This window comes from Mus pahari, chromosome 6 (genome assembly GCF_900095145.1).
Source record: "Mus pahari chromosome 6, PAHARI_EIJ_v1.1, whole genome shotgun sequence".
NCBI lineage: Eukaryota > Metazoa > Chordata > Mammalia > Rodentia > Muridae > Mus > Mus pahari.
This window is the reverse complement of record NC_034595.1, coordinates 89,824,331-89,836,550: the sequence shown is the minus strand read 5'-3', so window position 1 is coordinate 89,836,550 and position 12,220 is coordinate 89,824,331. Positions and strand designations below refer to the sequence as shown.

Below are 12,220 nucleotides of genomic sequence, written 5' to 3'. Positions count from 1 at the left end.
GACAGGCTCTGGGACAGACTCGTGCCAAAGGGATCTAGACAGGCTCTGGGACAGACTCGTGCCAAAGGGATCTAGACAGGCTCTGGGACAGACTCATGCCAAAGGGATCTAGACAGACTCTGGATTCATTCACTGAATAGTTATTGAGTCCTGGGAAAACTGAAGACCCTGTGGTCCACAGGCTTACAGCCTGGCCTGAGATGTAAGCTGGGTCACCGTGGGCTGCTCAGGAGTCTTGTTTCAAAGTATTTCAGTTATTGGGTAGTTATATAATTGTAAGTTCATCAAGAATGACCTACAGTCAACCATATCCAGAAACAACCTCCGATATCCCCACACATTGCAGGCCCCTTTTCTAGACTTTCCCCTGTCTTCATGTTCATTGTCATCCCATGGTGGTGGTGAGGCCACTTGTCACTAGCCCAGGGTGCACTTTGGCCACCTGAGTCAGGAAAGAGTCAGAAAACCCGGTATAAGCCAGAGTCGATATCCTTCCTAACAATCTGAAAGATGGCCACCAGAGGGTGCCCCAGGACCACACTTCCTGTCAAATGAGGGTCAGGCTGGTTGTCCCTCCCAAGCCATTTTTTTGCTTTATGGCCTTGTTTGAGTCAGTCACAACAGACGCACCTGCCGCCCATTTCTTCCCCCTCCCCCCCTTTTTTTTCAAGTGATGAGATGCTTCCCCTTTCAAAGTTCCCGATGACACATCCCTTTGATTTCAAGCTTGCAGAGATCTTGTTATACCATGAAAAGGACAAAGGGAGTGGATGTTTATCAGACGTCCTGTGTGAGACTCGCCCTGTGCGATGGTTATGCTGCTCTGAGCCATGGACCAGATTCCTCTCACTCAGGCTGCTGCCCACCTATTACAGATGGCTGAGGTGTTGCCGCTGTAGTTAGGAGTAAAATCTGCCACGGGTCTCTCCTGCTGGGAACCCTTTAATGATCTTAACATGCTGAACTCTTCTTTTCTGACTCTGTGTTTGGAGCCCGAGTCAGCTGTGTAGGCTCACAGCTGACCTGCACGGACACCTGCATGGACACCTGCATGGACACGACACCTGGACCTTCCATCTGTTAGGTGCACTTAATGCAGCCATACCTGAATGTCATGATGAAGTAGATGGTGCACATTTCTTCAAGCAGTGAAGGGCCTGGAGTGAGTTCACCTTCTGGGCAGAGTATTGTCCTTCTAACCCTCAGATTCCCATCTATCCAAAAAGGAGATTGAACTAGAGGCAGACCTCAGTTGATACAGCATTTGCCTAGCCCACACTGGTTTCTCCCCAGTATTGTGTAAAACCAGTTGTTAAATCGCAGAATCCTAGCACTCAGGAGGTGGAGGTAGGAGGGTCAGAAGTTCATGGTTATCATTGGCTACATAGCAAGTTCAAGGCCAGCCTGGGTTACATAAGACCTCATCTCAAAAGAAAACAACAACAAAAAAAGTTTTTGTTTTTTAAAAGGTGGACAAGATGGGTTTGCTTTCCCATCTAAATTAGTCCTTGCCAGTGGGGGCGTTTTGAGGTCTGATGACAACAGGGACATATATTTAGGGTGTTGTTTTTTTTTGGTTTTTTTTTTTGCTTCTCATAGTAAGCCATCTGGCCAGAAATGTTCTTTCCAGAGAGAACCATGACAGTCTTGGATGAGAGAGAGAGAGAGAGAGAGAGAGAGAGAGAGAGAGAGAGAGAGGATGAGAGAGAGAGGGGTGTTGTTGCCTGGGCATGGTGACACACACCTTCACCTCAGCCCTCAGGAGGCAGAGGCAGGTGGGTGGGTCTCTGTGAGCTCGGGTCAGGCTGTTTCAACGCCTGAGTTTTCAGGGCATGGAAACGTGGGAATTGACTGCTATAGAAAACAAAGGACTTATGGCTGGTCCTACAGACAGGAGCCACCATGTCACCTCTGTCCCTACTGTGTGACAGTGCTTAGCATTGTGCTGGCCCAGGATAGGTGCTCAAAATATGACTGGATGGATGGATGGATGGATGGGGGAACGCAGGTAAACAACTGTGTAAAGTCTGAAGAAATAATGGAAGACTGTTAAAGGAAAATAGAATCTCTTATTCAGAAGAGGGTATTGAGATGCCAGAGGCGACTTAGTGGATCTTGTGAGCACTGAGTCCCGTGGCTCCTGTGGATCAGGTGTGGTCCTGGAGGCCAGAGAGCAGGGCTCATGATCTCTGGAGGGGCGGAATGAGTTTACAGGAGAGGAATCTGGATTCTGAGCATCTCCAGGCCTGAGACTGCAGCAGCCTGGGGTGGCTATGGAGCCGAGCAGGGCCCTCAGCAGGGTGGGGTGGGCCCAGTACACAGCTTGTTGGGGTAGTGGGCATACTTGCAGTTGTAAGTGCTCAGGTTGTGGCGAAAGCAGAGAGCGGCTCTCTTGTCACATTCGCAGGTATGCCGCTGGCAAGCCGTTCTACCAGCTAGAGGGGGATGGAAACAAGCCAGGGACTCAGGTGGCAGCTGCGGGCTGGGAGCAGGGCGCTGGGCGCTGGGGGTGGGTGGTGGGCAGGGTGATGGTGGTTCCTGGCTGCTCTGTGGTCCAGCTTCCCAGTCCTATCCTTAGCCCCTTTCCTACTTCCTGTGGAAGCCCAAGCCCAAGGGCATGCTTGGTACTTTAGCCGGTCAAGGATTGGTTGCTGCTGGCTTGCCAGCTCCAGGACACAATGAAAGCCAAAAGTTTGCCCCGGGTGTTTTCTTCCTCTCCAACCTCACGCCCCCTCCTCTTAGCCCCCTCCTGCCAGAGGCTTTGCAACCTCTCACCTTCCTCCTGCCAGGGCTGGAACAACCTGCCCATAGGTGATGTTAGAGATGCCTGGGATCGGGGCTAGAGGCTAACATTGGGGCTTCTCGGGACTTCAGCCTGTCTTAATCAGAGTAGACAGAACCTGCACCCAGCCCAGGTATCAGACTGGCCCATTCCGCCTTCCCGAAAGCCGGCTGGCATCTTCATGGCAGTCGCCAGGTGCCTGGAAGACTTCTTTCCGTCCACTGTGGTTGTCTGTTTCTGCCCGGGGTAGCTTTGGCTCTTTTTTGTCCCCGGGTATACACCTCCCTGTCTAGAAGGGTGTGGTGTCTCATTTCCCCTTCAAAGTGAACATCTCCCTTCAGGATTCTGCCCATACCTGCTATGTCAGCAGGACTTGAGGTCCTAACAGTGAGCAGCTGTGGAATGGGCGGGGCTATCTCAGTGTGGAATGGGCGGGGCTATCTCAGTGTGGAATGGGCGGGGCTATCTCAGTGCAACAGGCAAAGAATCTCACAGGTTTTCTACAGACCATTCATTCCCTTGTTCAACGGGTGGGGGGCATAAGGCAAAGTGCTTGTATCCCTTCAGCCTGATTCCTCCCTGAACACCCTCTCAGTGCCACCCCAACTGGGGACTCCCCGACCCTTGCCTGAGCCCTCAGTGACGAGGACCTGATGCAGCTGCCGGGGTGAGAGATCTCTTAGCTCACACTTTGGCCCAGACCTGAGTTCTGTGTTGAGCCCAATCCTTAGGCTGCCTGGGTGCTTCCCTGGGCCCTCCACCCACCAGGGCCTCCTCGCCTCCAACTATACCTGGCTTTTACATTGTGACGAAAACTCTGATTTAAGTGCCGTTTTGGGTATTCTTGGTTAAGGCTATTTCCCTAGATAAGGCCTGGAGAAACCTAATAGAGCCCAATGGGCAATGAACTGGGCAAAGGGAGAGAGGCAGAGCCAGACTAGCAGTCCCAGTGGGTGCAAACAGTTTGTGAGAGTGGGGTCTGCTTTCCAGAGTCACATCCCCTCCTGGCTCCTCCTAGGGGAGGATTGTTGGACTCTAGCTCTGGATGTGGCTCAGCTCTGTCGTCTTCTGGTGGCTCCCCAGAGGCTGAGCCTGGGCAAGGGCTATATGGGTGGGTCACGAGGCTGTACAGCCCAGATGCCGGGTAAGAATCAGAAACGGTGGACGGGTGTTCCCACTCTTATGTGATGATGGGAAGCTTAAAGGGTCTGGCCCTGTGACAAGCATCAAAGTCACCATCTGGAGGGACTCCTGCCTACCCCGTGTTTGGCTTGCTCCAGGGTTGGTCACCTACCACAGAAGATGTTGTCCCGAGTGATAGAGAAGAGGTACTTTTCCAGCTTGGGGTCACAGCCCAGCTTCTCCAGGCGGCCATAGCAGCAGTCATGGGCATGGCAACACCTGTGGGGGCAGAGTTAACCCGGGGGGGGGGCTGTTAGTCAGGCTGGGCTGGGCTGGAGCAGCTCCTGGGACCCCAGGACCCAGGATGTAAGTAGAGTACGAGTCCCTGCTGTCTAGGTGCCCCCAGCTTCTCCTTCCTCCCAGGCTGCTCCCCCAGATCCTCCAGGCAGTCCTCCTCACCAATCCGTCTCATCCACCGGCCAGTGGGAGCCACCGACGCCACAATAGCAGCCGTAGTTATTGTACTGCAGTGCGGGCTTTCCTGTCATTCTCTCAATCATCACTCCAAACTGGACCAGGTTCCCGCCAGCCAGGGGCACTACAGAAACGGCGGCAGAGGCCACAAGGTTCCGCAGAGCCAGTGAGCATAGCGCATTGCATCCAGGGACCCATCACGGAGTCCCCTTCAGATCTGACTCCAGACATTTCCCCAAGGATTCAGTAAACCTCCCCACTCCAAAGCAAGCAGCTATCAATGACAATGACACTAAGTAACAATGCTCCCAGCTATCAATGACAATGATACTAAGTAACATGCTCCCAGCTATCAATGACAATGATACTAAGTAACAATGCTCCCAGCTATCAATGACAATGACACTAAGTAACATGCTCCCAGCTATCAATGACAATGATACTAAGTAATGATGCTCCGGAAGGCATTGTGCTTTGATCCCCTAGGTAGCCACCCCCGGACCTGTGTGCTTGTTTGTGTGTGTTGTCTGTGTCACCCATACCGGCATATCCATGGAAGCCATGGTTGGTAGAGTTTCCTTTACTTTCCACTTCACTGAGGCAGAACCTCTCGGTGAACCTAGACCTTGCCTATTTGGCTAGACTGGCTAGCCAGCGAGCTGCCAAGATTCACTCCTCCACAGCCCCGGGGTTACAGATGTGTGTCTCAATGCCTAGCTTTTATGTAGGTCTTGGGGATTCGAACTCAGCCTCCTACTCACCCCATGTTCCTCACTCCGCTTCACTTCCTCACAATATACTGGCTCTCTACACTCTTTACATCTCTCTTAGGAAAATCTGAATCTCCTCAGCCCTCAGCCCTTGTCTCCCCAGCAGCTCCGATCCAGAACCTTCTGATTCCTCGGTGGGGAGGCACTCGTCCCCACAGGCTGGGGATCCCATGGCTCCCACACCTTTTCCCACTTCATTCTTCTCCCCTCTTCCCTGCCCTCCCTCTCTTCCAGTCAGTGCTGGCTCAGGCTGCAGGCACCTCAGGAGCTTTAGGATGGCCAGGTGGGTGGTGGTGGGAAGGCAGGCTAGCGCTTAGTACCCATGATGCCCTGCTCCGAGCCCTGCTCAGGTATCCAGAGTGTGGGGTGGGGTCTGAGAGGAGGAGAGAGGTCCCGAGAGTCACTTACCCAGGAGGCAAAGGCAAGCCAGGGCAATGGGAGGTTTCATCCTGGGGGAGGTAGGCAGGGGGCATGGGAGCCTGCTGCAGTGGGAGGAAGTGAGCAGGGGCCTCTGATCTCCGGCCACCTCCCAATTAGTTAAATACACAGGGCCTGTCCACTCCCCGTCATTAACCCTTGAGTGCCCAGTGATGCAATAACACTTTGACTAAGTTCCCAGGGGAGGGGCCAGCCAGTTTCCCCGGGGGCTCTGCTTCTGAGGGTGTGTGAAAACAGGGATGGGACAGTCGTGTGGCCATCTTTCCTTCTGTTGCACCTTCTCTGGGCCCCCCACACTCCTAAATTGCCAACCTTGCTCCTGGGGTCCGTGCCCCATTTTCCCCCATGCTTCCTATTGTGCTCATTTCCTTTTAACCAACTCATTGGATGAAGCCCAGTGCTGTGGAGAAACTGAAGCTCTCCTGGAGCCAAGTTCTGAGTTTCCGATGCAGAAGCGCTCCTCCCCAGCTGTCCCTGTTCATGACTGGTGACTGAGATAACTCGGCCATCTGGAGCTGTCAACACCCAGGGCCTTCTGAATCCTGTTTCTACCACGGATCGCGAGGCCCTGGACAGGCCCTTTCCCTTGCTTGGGACCTCAGTGTTCCTGTCTGTGTTACAGAGACAGAGGCACCCTGCCTCACCTCCTTCGTGAGAACTGGCTCGCACTGAGCATGTCCAGGGCCACAGGTGAACCACTCATACACAGGGCCAAAGACCCTCCATAGCCCCGCCACGCTTAGGCTTTCATTATTCCCATGTGACAGGGGATGGAGGGTGGGGTGGGGACTGACACAGACAGACAGACAGACACCTCAGTAAATAAGAGGCTGGAATGTGGACCCAGGTAGCTCTAAAGGACTTACCAAGGGCCAACTTAGTTCCTTTGGGCTGAGGGTGGGGGTTTGGGGGCACTGTGCTACTCAGACCACGATTTTTTTTTTTTTAAATAAAATCAGAGGTATGATGTTAATACAGCCTGGACTATGTCTGACTTTATAATAGCACAATTATAAAGCCTAATTCTCTCTTCTCTATTTTTCTTCCACTCTCGGGGAAAGACTCTCATGGGAGGAGGCACCCAGGGCACGTGACTAATGAGCCCTTCTCCAGCTTCAAGCCTCAGCTGCTCTGAGGGCCTGGGGGTCTGTCTGCTTTCTGTGGCCTTGGCTGGGTCTCAAGGGAAGGAATCCAGCCGCCCTGGCCAAAGTGACCCGTTCCTGGGAAGTTTCTCGGAAGAGTCAGGAGGAGAACTCTGAGAAGCCCGACTCCCTGGGCTATGTGACTGGGGAAGAAAGGTTTTGAACCCAGGAGGGGAAGCTGTAAACAAGGCTCTATACACAGGGCCTCAACCCCATCTCCAACCCTACCCATCCCCCTCCTGAAACTACACCCCCACCTTTGCCCCCCCCCAGGAGCATCTGGGTACTACAAGCTCTGTCCCTGTTGCAGAGGTGAGAGGTGATGGGGACCGGGTCCACCTGCCTGGTACACCCTGCAGCTCTGAGTCACAGTCTACTGAGAGAGGTCCCTTTTCTTGCCATTTCCTTTTGATTTTAATGAGAGTTGTTCTGGCTGTCCCTGGCTTCTGGCCTGGGTCATGAGGCCTCAAACCATGAGTCACAGAAACAGCTGACTCCCAACAACATGGCAACAGAGGTTTAGTCCCTGGGTGTAGGGAGCGCAAGAGAAGCCTGGATTCTGGATTCTCTTCCTGGAGGAGGCTACCCCGTTGAAGTTTGCAGTGCAATGCTAATGGAGGCTGGACTTGGAGGGGTTCAGACATCCCAGAAAGGATGTTGGTGTTAGGGCCTTCACACCTCTTGTGCAATGTGGCAGAAATTACAGCAAAACCAGGACCTGAATACCCCCATCTTCACTTAGGGGCCTCTCAGAGCCTACTTCATCATCTAGAAAAATGGAGATAATTAGACTGAGTTTTTAGGGCTGTAAGCCAGACAAAGAAGACATGAGATGGAAAGGCTTTTGTGGGCAGTCTTGTCCTCAGGGGGAACCCATCAATATTGGGGGTGGGGTGGGGGAAAGCATGCAGGGAGCCTGTGTTTCCAGCACGCTCATGGGACCACTGTCTCTACTTGGTAGTCGGAGTGTGGAAGGATAGGGTCCAGGGTGGCGGCTGGAGTGGTTGGCGTGGAGGTCGGGATGGATGTGTGTGAGGAGGCACTGAGGAGCTCAGACTGCAGTACCATTTTCTTGCGCTTGGTGTACATTTGTATCTCTGGTGGGGCTGGAGAGACAGCCTAGTTGGTGCAGTGCTTGCCTGGCATATCTGATGCCCTGGATCTGATGCTCTGATCTGTGTGACCTGGGTGTGTGGGTGCACATCTGGAACCTCAGCGCTCAGCAGGCAGAGGCAAGAGCGTCTTTGTGTGTGTAGGAGTTTAAGGCCAGCATGAGCTACATGTCCAAAATAATAAAAAGGAGTACAGGGTTTCAGGGGGCTGGGCTCCGTTAGTGAGACAGTTTGCTGCATAAGCGTGAGGGCCTGAGTTCAAATCCCCGACACCCACATAAACAGTCAAGTGTGTCTGTGCATGTCTGGAACCTCAGTGCTTTAGGGAGTGGAGACAGGAGGATGGCTGGGGCTTGCTGGCTGCTGGCTGTCTCTGTGTCAATTGAGAGAGACTGTTTCAAGGGAATAAGGTAGAGAGTGAGAGAGTAGGACACCTGATGTCCTCCTCTGGCCTCTTGCACATTCATAGGCTTGTATACCTGCGAGTACAGGTATGCATCACATGTATACTACATAAGCACACACATGTGCACATGTACACACATATACATACATGCACACATGTGCACACACATGCATACACATATACATTCATGCAACATGAGTACACATGTGTGCACACACATGTGCACACTTATACAACACATATACACATATACACACATGTATATACACTTGTACAACACACATATACATGCATACACACATGCACACACATACACATACATACATACACATGCATACATACAGAGGCACACTCGTACAACATACACAGCACACACATGTACACACACACCCCTCTTTTAGTTTAGAAGTCAATACAATCATCACCATCAAATCAAAGGCTATGATTTACTAATTCCCTAGAGAGCCGTGAGCACTGCTGCTAGACAGCTATTATCTTAAACTTCCTGTCACAGGCTTCCTATGTTTCCTAGAGTCTTAAGGACCCTGTGGAGCCCTCTGAACAAAGTGGCTGTGTTTGTCACTTTTCCAGTTGCTGTGACAAAATATCAGACAAAAGTAACTTGGGGGGGGTTGAGGGGGAAGCGTATTCTGGCTCATAGTTCAAGGGTGTACAGTCCACTGTGGCAGGAAGTCACGGGGCAGGGACATGGAGCAGTTGCTCACATCACTTCTGTAGTCAAGAAGCAGAGAGAGAGACAGAGAGACACACAGAGAGAGACAGAGAGAGAGAGAGAGAGAGACAAAGAGACACAGAGAGAGACAGAGACAGAGAGAGACACACACACAGACAGAGACAGAGAGAGACAAAGAGTGAGGCAGAGAGTGAGACAGAGAGACAGAGAGAGACAGAGACAGAGAGAGACACACACAGACAGAGACAGAGACAGAGACAGAGAGAGACACAGAGAGGGAGACAGAGAGAGACACACACAGAGACAGACACACACACACACAGAAACAGAGACACACACAGAAAGAGACAGAGACACAGAGAGATACACAGAGACAGAGAGAGACACACACAGAAACAGAGAGAGACACACACAGAAACAGAGAGAGACACACACAGAGAGACAGAGAGAGACACACAGAGAGAGACAGAGACAGAGACACACAGAGAAAGACATACACAGAGAAGGGAGAGAGAGAGAGAGAGAGAGAGAGAGAGAGGATGGTGCTCAGCTTGCTTTCTCTTCATTCATCCCAGCCCTTAGGACGATGCCGGCCACTTTCCCTCCTCTGTTAACTTTCTAAAAGTTTCTTCAGAGACATACCCAGGAGTGTGTGTTTCCATGGTGACTGTAAATTCTGTCAGGGTGATGATGATGATGAACCATCACGTGCAGTGATCTTATTAATGCTTCTTCAGGCAATAAACTAAACTGAGAACCTATTTGGTGCTGGGGACTCTGTGCTAGGGACCTACTCTGTGCTAGGGACATACTCTGTGCTGGAGACCTACTCTGCACTGGGGATACACTGGAGAGCAAAGGCAGGTGAGTTGCCTACTAGTTACAGCCAGTAAAGAATCTGAAAGTACAGGAGGAGCCTTCAGGCCTGGGTGGATGATGGGACATGTTCTGTATGCCTTTCGGTCCTTTCCTTCCCTGTCCCTTCTCAGTATCACTTTTGTCCTTAAGCTGACTTCTATGGTTGGAAGATGGCCACATGTGTCAAAGGACCTCCTGCTTCCTCCTCTCCTTAGGGGAAAGCAGAGAAAGCTGACTTTCTTCAGACTTCAGAAGACTTTAGCTTTGTTCAGTCTGACCCCATCCTGGTTGCAGAGGGGAGCACATGGAAGCTGGCTGACTCCTCCTTCAGGGTCACACAGAGTTATATGTGGTCGAGAGCTCTCCAATGTGGGTGTCGGGAACCAACTACTTGACCACTAAGCCAGCTCTCCAGCCCCTCGGAGACATTGTCTGTAAGCACCAGGTTTCAATCCATGTATCACTCTTATAACATACCCACGATGGCCCAGGTAGCACCGTGCCAATCAAACCTCCCAAAACTCTGAATTCGTTTAGCCCAAGAGAAATGGCAAGCCTGGGAAGAAATGCCAACAAGAGAAGATGTGAACGCTGGGCTGGTGAGGCAGCTCAGTGATAGATAGATCAGGTAAACAGCCCTGGGCTGGGCTGGTGAGATGGCTCAGCGAGTAAGAGCACCCGACTGCTCTTCAGAAGGTCCTGAGTTCAAATCCCAGCAACCACATGGTGGCTCACAACCATCTGTAACAAGATCTGACGCCCCCTTCTGGAGTGTCTGAAGACAGCTACAGTGTACTTACATAAATAAATAAATAAATCCAAAAAAAAAAAAAAAAAAAACAGCCCTGGGCTTTGGAGTCCCTGATACCTCAAACAAAAACACTGTGAGAGGGGGCTGAGATGGCTCAGCAGTTAAAAGTTGCTGCTCTTGTAGAGAACCCAAATTTGGTTCCCAGCACCCACATTGGGTGGCTCACAGCAACGTGTAACTCCAGCTCAGGGGGATATCATGCCCACTTCTGGCCTTTGTATGCACTTGTACATGCGCACACACACACAGACACACACACACACACGACACACACATACACAGAGATACATACACATACATATAAATTAAAATAAATTCTTTTAAAAGTATGAGGAAGCTGGCAATACAAAAGGCACATCTCAAAGTAAAAGCTAACCAACCCAGGAAATCTTCCAATATAAAGAAGCTTCCAGAGCAGAAGGAACCACCCTTGAGTTGCCTGGAAATGTTCAGAACAGGGTCACATGCCTGACTACCAACCCCTTATTCATAAAGAGAAAATAATTCACTGCATCCACACCAGCAAACATTTATGCTTGCAATGCTGTTGGTTGAGAGCATGAAATAATTCCTGGTGATCTCGGGGACACAGGCAGGGAAATATGTGTGTATCCTTGACAGAGGTGTGGGGCTTATTACTTTGATAGTCACAGAGAAGGGGACGATGAATTATCCTTGGATGCTGTATTTATTAATTTTCTCACTGTTGTGATCACATGCCTGACATGAAGCAGCCTAAAGGAGAAAGGATTTATTTTGGCTTGAGACACTGGAATCCATCATGGCGGGGAAGCGTGGTGGGCAGCTCCATTTGGATGAGAGTTTGTTGCATCTCAGATGACAGGAGAAGCAGAGAGCAATGGGGCTGGAAGCAGGGCTGGGCTATAACCCACAAGCCCATCCTTCCATGTTTCCCACTCCTTCCAAGTAGGTTCCATCTTCTACAAGTCATAAAACCTCCTGAAAGGCAGATGGGACAGAAAAGCTCTGCCCTTGGTTCCATAATGAAGCTGTCCCCAAAGTCATGCAACAGAGACTACCTGGGTCCTTCCTTCACAAGGCCCAAGGGATTAGCTCCTCCTTCCAGCCTGCTTTCACCAAAGTTCCTTTAAGATTAAGTTAATCAGAATAAGGTGCTATAACTTTCCAACAAAGTCAGTTAATGTTGAAATTGGTACCGGGAGAGGGGTTGCAGACAGTAGGCTTTGAGGGAGATATTGGCCCTAAGATAGGGGTCACTGTGCAGAGATGGTAGAGGGAGGGAGTTGTCACATTAGATACCAATGGTACCCACAGCTGCAAAATAACCAGATGCTCACTAAAGACCAAAGCTGCATGACTTGGTAGTTGCAAGTGAGGCAACTATAGAAAGGCCTCATGGTGAGATGGCTGAGGTCTACACAGGAAGATTCTTACTATGGCTACATGTCTGACATACTATATGTAACATTTATTTGTGCATTCTGTCCTTTTCCAAGTAGAATGGTAATTCCTTGGGGGGAAAACAGTAAGAATGGACAACGACCAAAGGGCTGCTGCTTTGGGGAGTGGACAATGGTCAGAGATGCTGTTGGGGATTGGTTTTAATGCTTTGAATCAATCCAGCCCCTG

General features: G+C 50.9%; 1 protein-coding gene across 2 annotated transcripts; it reads right to left on the bottom strand.

The window, feature by feature from the left end:
• Positions 1 to 2,053: 2,053 nt before the first annotated feature.
• Positions 2,054 to 7,123, bottom strand: Pla2g2e (phospholipase A2 group IIE). 2 transcript variants are annotated; one of them, XM_021201241.1, is made up of 5 exons: positions 6,986 to 7,123; positions 5,557 to 5,630; positions 4,364 to 4,502; positions 4,077 to 4,183; positions 2,054 to 2,435 (listed from the first exon to the last, which is right to left on the bottom strand). In XM_021201241.1, the coding sequence occupies exons 2-5, from the start codon at positions 5,594 to 5,596 to the stop codon at positions 2,293 to 2,295; spliced, it is 429 nt and encodes a 142-aa protein (XP_021056900.1). In that variant the 5' UTR covers positions 5,597 to 5,630; positions 6,986 to 7,123; the 3' UTR covers positions 2,054 to 2,292. The 2 variants fall into 2 exon arrangements, with proteins under 2 accessions (XP_021056900.1, XP_021056901.1); XM_021201242.1 differs by lacking the exon at positions 6,986 to 7,123 and having other exon boundaries at positions 5,557 to 5,644.
• Positions 7,124 to 12,220: the final 5,097 nt, after the last annotated feature.